General features: G+C 43.8%; 1 protein-coding gene and 1 long non-coding RNA gene across 5 annotated transcripts in view; both read left to right on the top strand.

Moving 5' to 3' along the window:
• The window catches only part of LOC126955172 (zinc finger protein 141), a 50,614-nt gene extending 48,481 nt beyond the window's left edge, over positions 1-2,133 (top strand). Inside the window, exon 5 of the mRNA XM_050791466.1 lies at positions 342-2,133. Within this exon, the coding sequence (XP_050647423.1) occupies positions 342-377 (36 nt within the window). The 3' untranslated portion in view covers positions 378-2,133. The remainder of the gene's footprint in view (positions 1-341) is intronic.
• Positions 1-13,420, top strand: part of LOC126955174 (uncharacterized) — a 177,840-nt gene extending 164,420 nt beyond the window's left edge. The window contains exons 1-5 of one of the 4 annotated variants that reach the window (XR_007725822.1): positions 3,389-3,574; positions 6,907-7,254; positions 7,689-7,785; positions 9,571-9,682; positions 11,495-13,420. This is a non-coding gene — a long non-coding RNA (uncharacterized LOC126955174). Of the gene's footprint in view, positions 1-3,388; positions 3,575-6,906; positions 7,255-7,566; positions 7,786-9,570; positions 9,683-11,494 lie in introns of those variants that run through there. The other 3 variants (XR_007725824.1, XR_007725825.1, XR_007725823.1) reach the window with 3 other exon arrangements.
• Positions 13,421-13,650: the final 230 nt, after the last annotated feature.

Here is a 13,650-nt window from a genome sequence, read left to right as displayed (position 1 = left end):
GAAGGACCAGGAAACCTGGCTGAGTAGTGTGGTCTATGGAGGTGCATGGGCTTCAGAGTCAGGCTAACATTGATCCTGAGTCCCAGCCAGCTGCTTAGTAGCTGTGGGATAGTTATATACGACACATCTGCAAGAAAAGTAATGATAAAATTGATTGCAAAAACAGCAATTTGAAAAATTTCTTATTCATGTCCTTGGAAATGGCTTTTATAGTCATTCCTATCCAGAGACAGATTCTGTTTCCCAAACCTTGAATCTCTCTTGACTTATTTGCACTGGCACAGTGTGCCAGTTTGGGCCCCAGGTTTAAAGGCCCTAAATGCTTCTGTTATCTTTTTCAGAATTCTTCCATCTTTATGACAACAATCCCATTTTAGCTTTCTGGAGGATAAAATAGCATGCTGGGAAAAGCCAAAGTGCCTCAGTTTACAGACAGTTCACTCCCAGAAGCAGAGCCACCTAATTCACCAGCAGCTGACCACTCACACCTGTAGGAGCCAAACTGAACCCAGAAGAATGGTCCAGCTGAGCCCAGCCTAAATTTCTAAACAGCTCAATGCTGAGCTAGTATGTTTTGGGATTGTTTGTTATGCAGTTACGGCTTAGTATTATATATACCCATTAAAGACAGGATTCCAGGATGCCAGGACAGATTGATTACAAATAACCTGCAAATGCTTGGCACCCTGTAAGTATTGATTTTCTTTTTTCCTTTATTTAAAGTTAAATTTGTTGTAAGATGGTATTTACTTACACAGAAGTGAGGCAGGAGAATAGGGTCTGGAGGCAGGGAACTTAAGGCCAATTCATGCTGACTTCCTAAAAGAAAAAACACCAAGGTCTGGGAGCAGGGAACCTAAGGCCAATTAACGTGAACTTCCTACATGTAAACCAAAAGGAGAAACCTCATCTGCACCCGAGTAGCAAAGGATCAAAGGCAACTGTTGCTACAGCCCTCCCCCTGGCACAAGTTCTCTGATAGAAAAGGAGAGTGCCTTGGAGTGGCCGAGGGCCAAGCACAGGCCATTCCTTCATCTGCATGGAGTACCAATTCGCCTCAGCCTTTGATTAGCCACGGACCAAATCCTACATCCAAATAATGGGGTAGCTGATAGGGACCTCAAAAGGAGTACTTAAAACCCAGAAAACTTTGTAACCAGGTCCTCAGTCTGCCTGCTGGAACCCACACCCACCCTGTGGAGTGCTTTCTCATTTTCATAAATTCTTGCTTTCGCTGCATCCTTCCTGTTTTTCATTCCTTTGTTTTGTTCAGTTTTTTTGTTCAAAATGACAAGGACCTGGACAGCTCACACTTAACTGCCTTCCTTCTGGGAACAGAAGTGCAGGTTGATGTGAATGCATGTGATTGGTGCTTAAACTCACACAGTGCCCCATACCACAGGAGAAAAACATACAGTTACAGCCTGGTAATTAGGTCCAAAGATAAATAGCAAAACAAGAAGTTTGCTTTTAATCTATTCCCTCCACATCTAAACTCTGGAGGGCAAGGCTGTGAAGAGATCTGAAGACATGGTGCTCTCTCCTCCTGTGGCCCCATCATTCTTTGTTTACTGTCTGATATTTAAAAGGAAAAGGATCCCCTGAGAGAGGAGGTGGTCAGAGGCTGGTTAGGAAGATAGGGAGGGAAGGTCTCGGGAGATGAAAAACAACCACGGGACTGCACATGCACCACCCCTGTAGCTAGCAGGAAGAAATGGGGTTAAGAACTTCCTCTTATGCCAGGATGTTACTCAGAAGGGACTGTCCCAACTTAGGCCCAGGTGTAATAAATCAACCTAAATGTCATTAACTTGACCCAGTTCCTTATAATGTTACTAACATGACATAGCTATTTTGGTTTTAACTTCACTCTTTCCACCCGCTGTGGGTTTTGCTTGAGCACTCATGGGTAACAACCAAGATGGAGTCACTGTGGTCAACCCCAGGCATGCCCAGATACAACATCCTTAGTGGGGAACTTTACTCCTCTCATTTGGGCAGAATCCACAGAAGATTTCCTTGTTCTTGCCACATAAAAGACTCAGAACTCAGCCCCATTTTCTGGCAACCTGCTTTCATGTCCCCTCTTGCTGCTGAGAGTTTTCCTTTTGCTTAATAAATCCTATTCTGCTTCATTCACTCTCTGGTGTCCATGTGCCTTATTCTTCCTGGTCATGGAACGAGAGTTCACACCTGGCTGAACTGAGGATACCAGACACTGGCACCAAACAGTAACTGGGAGACCGTGGTCTTCCCGTGGACACTCAGCTTGCAGCCCCTGCTCTCTCTAGGAGCACTGTCCTACCCATCCTTGAGCCTGAGGAGAAAAGTTGGTAGAGAGGCTGTTCCCTCACTTCCAGCAGAAAAGAGGTGTTCAGGCCCTCACTTGCCTGAGGTCAGAGCCTTCATGGCTGCACTCAGTGTGGCTGCCACCTGCCATATCTAGCTACTGGGTACCTGGAATGTGGCTGGTTTGAGGTAAAATGTGCTGCAAACATAAAATACACAGTGAGTTTAGAAGAATCAGATCAGAAATATACCTTATTTCTAATTACATATTGTTCACATATTAAAACAATAATATTTGGTGTTTTAAAATTTTATTTATTTATTTTTTGAGATGGAGTCTTGCTCTGTCACCAGGCTGGAGTGCAGTCGCATGATCTCAGATCACTTGCAACCTCCGCCTCCCGGGTTCAAGCAATTTTCCTGCCTCAGTCTTCTGAGTAGCTGGGAATACAGGCACACACCACCATGCCTGGCTAATTTTTTGTATTTTAGTAGAGATGGAGTTTCACCATGTGGTCCAGGATGGTCTGGATCACCTGACCATGTGATCAACCCACATTGGCCTCCCAAAGTGCTGGGATTACAACCGTGAGCCACCGGGCCTGGTCAATATTTTGGATACATTAGGTTAAAATTATCACAAAAAAATTTCACTTGCTTCTTTTTCTTAGTTTTGATGTGGCTAACAAAAAATTGAAAATTCGCAAATAGCTAACATTTTATTTTTTGGAGGTTTGCTTTCCTCTTCAAATCTCAGGTATCCTACTCAAAAGACCACAGGTCAGAAAGGTTATGATATTTAAAATATTAAAATAATTGTCATTATATTGTTTCCATTTGTGAACAAGTGTGCGTCTGTGTGTGTGCGCGCACAAGGTTAAAAATGAACCCTGTGCAGAGCCAGGCCTAGTACAGAGAGAAAGTCCTGCCTCAAAGTGCCTAGAGGCCCGAGTCTGTCACTTGCCTCAATCAGCACACCGTATTTTGGCAATTTCTGTCACTCCAAGCCTGAGGGCGTGAGGCCTGGAGCCATATCCAATCAGCGCGCTGGACTGAGAACCGTCCAATCAGGGGCGCAGCCGGGGAGGAGGGGCGGCATCCGGGATCTAGTGCGGCCTTGGCCTCTTGCTTCAGCCAGAGCTGGGTTAGGGCTTCGCCGTCCTGCTTCCACCCGTCAGGGAGGCTTCGGTGATTCTGCCACAGCCTCAGCCTCCGTCGCTCTGTGACCAGCGGGTATTGGATGATTCTAGCTAAGACTTCGCGACACCCTTGAAGCCCTGAAATGGTGAGTGTGCTGGGCAGGGCGTCCAGAGGCTGGGGGGGCCTCATCGGCAGCGGCGGCAAATGGCGGCGGCGGGACCGAGTCTGTGAACGGAGTCCCCGCTGCCCCCGCTCAGCCCTCGGTCTTCAGTCCCCTCCGGTGAGGGACCCGCGCTCCTGTCGGTCCCCGCACGGCGGCTCTGCCCAGCCTGCAGCCCTCCTCGTGCAGCTCTGCGCCCGCAGCCCCGCACCTTCCCCGGGCTGTGGGGTGAGGAGCTCTCCGGAAGACGCCGGCGCGGCGTGCGCGGGCACGTGTGGGAGGAGCTGTGGTCCGGGGTCCTGTCCCTTCTTTACCCTTTTCAGAATGAGATGGAGGCCCCGTCAAAACACAGAGTTCATGTGAGGAAAAGGGGACTCATTAGTGGGACAGTGCCGGCCATGGCTCGTGGTTTGGGGGCTGCCAGCGGGTCTTGAAGGAAAGGCTTTTGTGAGGTGTGTGAGGAAGGGAAGCCATTCACCCGCCCGCCCCAACTTTCCCACCAGTCCCCTTGCCCTGAGCGCCTCCTCCGCGTGGCTGTTCCTGAGCGGCATCTTTTAGAATACGCTGGTGTCGTGCGCACAGCGCTTCGCTGGGTTCTGTGAGTGGTTCTGCCACATTATGGAACTTGAGGAGGGTGTGGGCGCCCCTGGTTTGTTGCAGACGTTCAGAAATGAAGACGGGTGTCCAGAGGCAGGGACTGGCGTCTGCAGGGGGGCAGTTGTGGGAAGAGCGCTGAGCTTGTGGGTCTGCGCTGACTCTGGGTGGGGTCGTTAGTGAGTTGCTGGACAGCCCGTTGAGGTTGGAGCATTGACGGGTGTTGAGGAAACTCCGCAGGTTTTCTGTCAGAAGAAAGACATGGCTGAGCCTGGCCTGGAGGGAGTCGCCTGGTGTCTGCGGGAGGCGCCACTGGGTTCTGCACATGCGCGGTCCTGCTGGGCACTGTCCTGTTCCTCCAGGTCTCCTCGGGAGGAGAGAGGGGATTGAGAACTTGGAGGAAAGGAGTTCTGAGAAATATCCCGTCCCCGCACCCTGCTGCCTGCTGCCACCCAATGCTAACCCACTCCTGAGCATGCCCACCGGGCATTCGCATGGCCACACTCCTCCCAGGATAGGGTTCTACCCTGAGAAATTGTGCCCATTGGCAGCTTTGCTCCTATAGGTTTCTCCTGAGAACACACAAAGTGCCCAGAAGACTCCTAGCTCATGTTAACCCCAAATCTGTAGCAGGAATCGGTTTTCTTCACCACCCAGTCTTCTAGACCACCTGATCCTAATCCGTTCTGCCCTTATGGACTCAGGAATCAGAGCATAGCCCTGCTTTGGCCTGCACTTGTAACACAAACCAGTGCTTTAGTCAGTCCTGCCTTGCCCCCACCGGAGGCTCTTGATGGCACCTTTCTCTAGAACTCCTGCTCTTTCCTTCCCCACAAATCCGCTTTGCTGTGTACAGTGTCCCCAAGTCCGTCCCTCAGGTGCCTACAAGAATTCAGACGTTAGTAATTTCAAGACCACGTCTTTAGACCAGGCTGTTGTAGGACCAAATACAAATTATTGCTCTTCTTCCTTTTCTTAAAGCATTTAATTGGAAAACTTTTATATTTAAATATTTTCTGTGCTTCTTTGAAAAACATATAAATCATTTTTATCAGTTAACTAGGTCATTTGTCTTTTTCGACTGAAAATTGTCTGTATCTAGGACCTAGAAACTACTGCCTTGAAATATAAATAGCAAGAATATATACCCTAAGGACACAGTTTTTGTAGGAGAGTAGGGGGCTGCCTTCAGCAGGTACTTGGCGCGACATTTCAAAACTACGTCGTATCAAGAAGATATAGGAAATTTTTTTGTTGTTGAATGTTACCAATTAGAAAACCCAGATGACCTCCCAAATTACTAGGTGACATAGACTGTATGACAAATGGTGCTGTCATGTCTTGAGAACTAATTATGGTGATGTTCTTTCTGTATTTGCAATCTATTAGTTGATTGCCTGTGATGCATACCATATTTTGGTATAATTAAATAACAGAACATTTTCTTGCTGTTCTGTTATTGTGGAGAGTATTTTAGGATTGGAGATGGTTTTGCTTTTAGTTATAGTTACCACACTGTTCAGAATGACCAGATTTATATACAAGATGCCAACTAGGTTTCACTTGAGAGAAAACCTTTTTTCTAAGGAGTCCAGTCACGATCCACAATTTTGTGGCAAAGTACACAAAGTGCAGCAAAGTGCTCCCCAAAGCTGCAAACAAAATAGTCGCTCTAGCCGGTCGCGGTGGCTCACGCCTGTAATCCCAGCACTTTGGGAGGCCGAGGCGGGCAGATCAGGAGGTCAGGAGATTGAGACCATCCTGGCTAACACCGTGAAACCCTGTCTCTACTAAAAATACAACGAGTTAGCTGGGCATGGTGGCGGGCGCCTGTAGTCTCAGCTACTAAGGAGGCTGAGGCAGGAGAATGGCGTGATCCTGGGAGGCGGAGCTTGCAGTGAGCCGAGGTCACACGACTGCACTCCAGCCTCGGCGACACAGTGAGACACCATCTCAAAAAAGAAAAAAACCAACAAAAAAAGAGTCTATTTAGAATCTACAGTCACTTCTAAAGCAGTTAGACTAGATTTCTACAAAAATAACTTTTCAGGACAGCAATCAGTTATTCCATTTCCTTCAGTGCTCCTGGCATCTTCAGATTTGATGCTGGTTCAGACATCATGGGGTCCATAAACCCAACCAGGATCACATAAGTGCATTAATTAAACCAGAGAACATCAATTCTCTCTCTTCTCCCCTTGCCCAAATGCCCACAAATGTGCATAGCTTACCAGCCTTCCAAGACCTAAATGTGCAGTTCCAAATTCTGAATTTATGTCCTGGGATTTGAGAGAAGAATGGCACTTTTGTCTGAGAGATAACAAGTTCTTTTAATTATCAGACCCAGAGACTTGTTAAAATGAGACCGCAGTCCTACTCTTCCCCTCTTTGAACTATTTGTTTTCTGAAATTCCTTGGTATTGCCACCAGTGGCTATAAATTAACCTAATAATACCACAGTGGACACTATAACCCACACTCTATGACTTAACAATATATATAGCCAGCCACTAACCAATGTTACTTCTATAAACCAATAGGAAGGTCTGACAACTTTGTATCAGTCCCCTCTCTGCTTTCTTTTTTGCCTTTAAAAATACACTTGTAACTGCTTCTAATTGGAGTATGTATATTCAAGTCAGCTTTATACTGCAAGGTGGTAATCTTCAAGTTTGGCCCAAATAAATTCTCTACTTATGTTTACCCCAGCTTTTTCCTTTCAGGTCAAAATATTCTTCAGAATGTATTGAAGTAGCCTCCGTGAAAGGCTGCCTCTGGTTTTACTCTGTTTGCTGTAATCCCCAAGAATGCAGAGGCACATTGATCCCACCTAGAATCTGCACATAAAAGCTGGCTTCTGCCTAAGATTCACAAGATACGGCCAGACTTCGGGTTGAAGACATACAGAAAACTCACAGAAGTTACTTTCTGCATCATGAGAGGTCAACATAGACATCTTAAACCCCACTTTCAGCATGGAGCCCTTTGAGTTTTCCAGGTCTTGTCTAGTAGTCACCTGGTACAACTATGTGAGAGGCTTCTGGTGTGAACAGAATCCTGTGGCAAAATCTGTAAGTGTAAACAAGCACCTTAGCAGTGGGAGGTCAGGGCCACAAAATATCCAGAGCCATAATCACAACCATAATCACTAGTATGCCATCTTGTATACTGGGGTACTGGAGTACTTTCATCTTTCCTCTTGTCTCAGAGTTAGCTGATCAGGGACAGTGCATATCACATCTAGATCCAGAATCTGCAGCTCTGCCAGGGCAGTTCCGTTTTCTGTTTGCACTCCACAAAGTCAGCCTAAGTCTCTCCTGTCTAGATCACTATGGGGGCTTTAGCCCAGGGTCACTGAGGACACTCTCACCAGTATCAGTGAGTTATTTGAGATATTTGAGGATGTTCTGTGCAGACTGGGGTCAGTCTGACAACAAGGTCTTATTCTGGTTCCATTTCAGAGAAAGAGAAATGACTTATCCAGGGTTTGTTCCTCCCCTCACAGAAAGAATCTTCTTGGTTCATAACAGAGAAGAGTTGTTCCAGTTTTTTTGGTTCCTTGATGAAAATGAGGCAATCTGGAGACTCAAACTGATCAAAAAGTAATTGTTCCGGTGGCTCAAGCCTGTAATCCCAGCACTTTGGGAGGCCGAGACGGGCAATCACGAGGTCAGGAGATCGAGACCATCCTGGCTAACACAATGAAACCCCGTCTCTACTAAAAATCAAAAAAATCAGCCGGGGGCGAAGTCCCAGCTACTTGAGGCAGGAGAATGGCGTAAACCCGGGAGGCGGAGCTTGCAGTGAGCCGAGATCGGCCACTGCACTCCAGCCTGGGCGACAGAGCGAGACTCCGTCTCAAAAAAAAAAAAAAAAAAAAAAAAAAAGTAATTGCTTCTATTTCGTATGATCATTAGAAAAAGAGATGAACCAGTCATGGTCCCTACCATCAAGTAACTTGCAGTCTGGAGCACAAAGACGGAAACTGTACAGGAGACTTAAGCTTCATTTGGGTTACTTCCCTTTTATTGTTCTGTGAGTTTTGATGCCTCCACCTGAAGGGCTATTCATGGACTGAAGAGAATTTGTTGTTGTTGTTATTATTGGTATTGTTTTTAGCTTGCTAATAATAAGTATTTGGCTTCTAATATAATTGGTCTAGAAAAAAATAAGGATTTTGGTTAAGTTCCTTCTTCTTGTATGTTGTAGTATAGACAGGGAAGTGGTGAAAGCAGATTAAAATTTCACAAGCTCTGGGAATAAAATTTCTCTTGGGCAGGCTTAGAAAAAACAAAACTGAAAATACTTAGTGGCCTAGAGAGCAGAAGCCTAGGGCCCACCTTCTATCCCAACCCTGCCCGGATCCACCCTCTGCTGAATCTTGTCCAGATCTGACCCCACATTGAAATCTCTAAGAGAACTGCTTAGAGGAGATCAGAATTTGGGGTGGCTACTCCTGCTGCCTCTGCAGAGCTGGTGCTCCCAATTTCCTGAAACCCAAAAGCAGATAAATAGAGAAAAGCAATATACTTCTGTGCCTTAATTTCTTTTTTATAAAATTAAAACCAGTGTTTCCAGAGACATCTTATCTAGCAATCTGTTCTCCAGCCCTATAGTTTTAGTTTTGTTGTTTTTTTTTCCACAATTCTCAAAGTAAATACAAATACAAAAATAAAAAATTCCTCTGAATCGCACTTAACACTTCCTTTCTGTTTCTCTCCCATCTGTCTATATTGAACTATTCTATACATTTCTAAAAAAATCAATCATAGGAAAACAAAAAGAAATAGAAATGCCGGGCCCTGCATTTAAATCCTAGGAATTATGGGACACTTAGTACCCACCTCCCAGGATGTTATGAGAATTAACACACATAATGTGAGCTTTCCAGCACAGTGCTCTGTGACATACTCCTGCACACATAGTACATGCTCCGTAAAGATCACATTAATGCATGTGCACATGTTTTCAAATGCAGACTTAGACATTGCCACCATCTCCAGCCTCTGTAACCGTTGAAGGGCTTGCAGAGAATGCCCTGTTTCAGGAGATAACTAGTGGTCTTGTCTTCAGATGAAAAGTATTTGTGTTGGGGTAAGGGACCCTGTGTGCTGTGCCTGCTTTCTCTAGCTGAGTGGTACTATAATGGATCTAGGGGGAGGAGTATCAGCATTAACAGGAGACTTCTATAAGAATCTATATAATTCATGGACCGTTTTCAAACCTGCAGAATTTTGTTACTTACAGTAAGGCCTAGAATAGCAAATAATTTATACGCACATTGAAGTTTGAAAGCCTGTGCTTAGCTAAGTGACTCTCAGCCCAGTCTTCTAATAGGATCACATGGACTGTTTGAAGAGAAACAGTCACTTGTTTCCTCCCCACAGATCCTGTCTATTCTGGATGGAAACATTCCTGGATGGAAACATTCCTGTTTTTTAAATTAAAACATGATTTGCCGGGGTCAAGCATGAAGGCTTCCAGACACTTTAATGAGGGGTGAGTACACCCTTTGTTCCAGGAGGTCACAGGACCTACTCTGCTTGGTTTTCATAAGGGCAGGTCAGTGTAGCCCGTATTTCCACGGTAGCAACAGAAATTGCTGGCATGCTGTAGAAAATCAAGTACAGCTTTCTCTTCAAAGGGACTTTCCTCCCAGTCTAATTGAGAATAAATAGTAACCTCTTTTAGAAGCAAAATTTACTCAAATACTTGTGCTAATATTCTTAAATATCTGCTAACCATAATAAAGAAATCAACGTACTTTATATTCTTAGCTCCCACATTTTAGCCTAAGATATTTGCCCTGCCATACCTAAGCAGGTCCAAGCAAGCATGAGTTTATAGCCCCTTCCTCTTCCTTATTTGGAGGTGTTTTTGGCCTTCCTCAGCATTCCACAAGTTACTTCCTCTTTTCCTTTATTCTCCTCTGCCTTCCCCTCTTTTGGAAAGTTCTAAATTGCTAGCCAGTCGGGACAAGGACAAAATGTAAGGTCCTGTTCCAGCCAATGGAAACTGGACACAGCCATAGGGTGGATGCATCAGGTTATAAATAACCCTGCCTCCTTTTTTCGAGTGTGCGCTCAAGGCAAGACTGCTAGTGAGCAGCACCCTATCTACAGAAAGTAAATTAACCTTGCTAAGAGATCCTTTGTCCCAGTGTTGTTTTTTGGTGACACCGAATACCCATTCCTGACAAATGCCATCCTTTTTCCTCAGAGTTATGGAACACTTTAGAGAACATTACTGTTTTGAGAGTTATTTTATCAGATGAATACAGTCAGTCCCATTAAGTCAGAACTAGCTCATATAACTCATTTCTCCTATAGTCAATTTAAGAACTCTGTCCTTTGATACGTGTTTTCAGGAACTCTTAACATTCAGGGATATGGTCATAAAATTCTCCCCAGAAGAGTGGAAATGTCTGGACCCTGCCCAGCAGAATTTATATACAGATGTGATGTTGAAGAACTACAGAAACCTGATTCCCTGGATGAGGATAACTTTAATACATAATTGCTCACGCTCCCTCAGAGTTTTATTTTTTTCCTTTTTACGTCTCGGGAGCTTCTGCTTTGCGTGAATTAATTTGTTTCTTCATGAAAAAATTGGGAATTTTCTGGTGTAAAAAATAAAATCTTTAAGATGTTTCATCTTTACCTAAACCTTCTCTTGAGCTAATTTTGTGTCCTTCACTCTAGATTAGTGCTAATTCTAGAAATTCAGTTTTATTAAATACTGTTTTCCACATCTTTTTTTTTTTTTTTTTTTTTTTTTTGAGACGGAGTCTCGCTGTGTCGCCCAGGCTGGAGTGCAGTGGCCGGATCTCAGCTCACTGCAAGCTCTGCCTCCCGGGTTTTTACGCCATTCTCCTGCCTCAGCCTCCCGAGTAGCCGGGACTACAGGCGCCCGCCACCTCGCCCGGCTAGTTTTTTGTATTTTTTAGTAGAGACGGGGTTTCACCGTGTTAGCCAGGATGGTCTCGAACTCCTGACCTCGTGATCCGCCCATCTCGGCCTCCCAAAGTGCTGGGATTACAGGCTTGAGCCACCGCGCCCGGCCCTGTTTTCCACATCTTAAAATCCAATTTGCATCACTTATATTTGATTCAGTAGTACTGGGTAGTGGAACTTAGAACCCACAGATTTAAAATACTTAAATATTCTGAAGATTCTTTAAGGAAACAATTTTTGGATTAGTTTTTTAGAATCTTCCATAATTTATTTTTTCTGCTTAGCATAGTACTAGGTTGGTAATTGGAGAATCCCCAGCAATAGTCATGTTAATTTTTTTTTTTTTTTAATAAAACAGGTGTTGCTCTCTTTAACTCAGACCTGGTCACCTGTCTGGAGCAAAGGAAAGAGCCCTTTAATGGGAAGACTCATGAGACAGTAGCCAAAGCCCCAGGTGGGTGAGAGTGAATGAAGGAGATGACACAGGCAAGGGGACCAAAGGTGAAGAAGGAAGCCAGGCCTTAAAATGTAGTTTGAGAAGTTCTTCTCCAATCAAAATAATTTCTGACAAGGCTGCATTTTCTTCTCATGTTCACAAATAGGGGCATCTTCGGTCCCATGCTGTTAAATCTTCTAAGAATTCTCTTTTTAGTGATCTCCTTTCAAGATTACATGGAGAGACAGTGTCCACTTTATCACTTATAAGGGCTGCACGATCTGACTGCTGTTCCATTGCTTTTGCAGACATAGGAATATTTGTGTTATTGAGGAGCCCTATGTTAATTTATTTTTTTCAGACATTGTTTTAGCATGATGTCTAAAATAACATATTTTTTTTCAAATATTGATTTTGTTTCATGCCTAAATGTGTAAGGCAAGTAGTGGACATATTGGGATTTGGTTCAGAAATCCCAGGAACACCAGGGACAGATGTTGCAGATTTTCTGCTTACTGATTTTTAATCCTATTATAAATGTAATTCTACAAAAATTCTTTCCTAGCAATTTTTTCAGAACAATAAGCATTTTCCTTAAATATGAAAAATGTAATGTTGATTGTACTTTAAAATGTTATTGTTTTAGTATAAACTAAGATTTGTAATTTAAACTCTGTATGTGTAAATTTTCAAGTTATAATATAGTTTAAAGCATGGGTTTCCAACCTTTTGGCTTCCCTGGGCCACATTAGAAGCAGAATTGTCTTGGGTCACACATAAAATACATTAACACTAATGATACCTGATGAGCTTTACAAAAAAAAAAGTTCGTGAATAATTTTTATGATATCTACCACAACAGATAAGCAAAATGTTCTTACATTCATAGGGTTGGACACCACTTGATTAAAGTACCTACTCACCTTCTAGATTTCTTAAATGTACTGTCATAAACCAGCTTAGAACATTGTTAAGTATATATTATTCTTTAATAACTATTATCTTACAATTTTAGTAAGAAGCCTACTGGGATTCTGTTATTGAGATCTATCTATATATAAAAATGTGGGTCTCACACATATGCACATCTATATAAGTTATAGATGTGTATTGTAAATTCTCACTTAACATTGTTGATAGGTTCATGGAAACTGTAAATGAAGCAACATATTGTTTAAAAAAACTAATTTTGGCTGGGCATGGTGGCTAACACCTGTAATCCCAGCACTTTGGGAGGCTGAGGTGGGCAAATCACAAGGTCAGGAGTTCAGGATCAGCCTGGCCAACATGGTGAAACCCCATCTCTACTAAAAATACAAAAAATCAGCTGGGCGTAGTGGCATGCACTAGTAATCCTAGCTACTCAGGAGGCTGAGGCAGGAGAATCACTTGAACCCAGGAGGTGGAATTACCATAGTTTACTTGATAGAAACAAGGGTTATGTTTGAATGGCATATGACAACATTGTTTTATTTAACGATGCAGTTTTCAAGAACCTATTTTGAACATTAAGTGAGGACTTACTGTACATCTGTGTTTGTGTGACATGGATTTTTCTGATACATAAAAATGGTATAACTATATATTTAATGTGTAGAATATAATGATTTGATATGCATGTACATTGTGAAACAAAATACAGTCAAGTTGATGAACATATCTATTACCTCAAATTTTTTTTGTAGTAAGAACACTTAAGATATACTGTTGTATGGCCGGGCGCGGTGGCTCACGCCTGTAATCCCAGCACTTTGGGAGGCCGAGACGGGCGGATCACAAGGTCAGGAGATCGCGACCATCCTGGCTAACACGGTGAAACCCCGTCTCTACTAAAAAATACAACAAAAACTAGCCGGGCGTGGTGGCGGGCGCCTGTAGTCCCAGCTACTCGGGAGGCTGAGGCAGGAGAATGACGTAAACCCGGGAGGCGGAGCTTGCAGTGAGCTGAGATCCAGCCACTGCACCCCAGCCTGGGCGACAGAGCAAGACTCCGTCTCAAAAAAAAAAAAAAAAAAAAAAAGATCTACTGTTGTAGGCCGGACACAGTGGCTCACGCCTGTAATCCTACTACTTTGGGA

This window comes from Macaca thibetana, chromosome 5 (genome assembly GCF_024542745.1).
Source record: "Macaca thibetana thibetana isolate TM-01 chromosome 5, ASM2454274v1, whole genome shotgun sequence".
NCBI classification, from domain to species: domain Eukaryota; kingdom Metazoa; phylum Chordata; class Mammalia; order Primates; family Cercopithecidae; genus Macaca; species Macaca thibetana.
The sequence above is the reverse complement of the archived record's forward strand: the minus strand, read 5'-3'. Positions and strand labels throughout refer to the sequence as shown.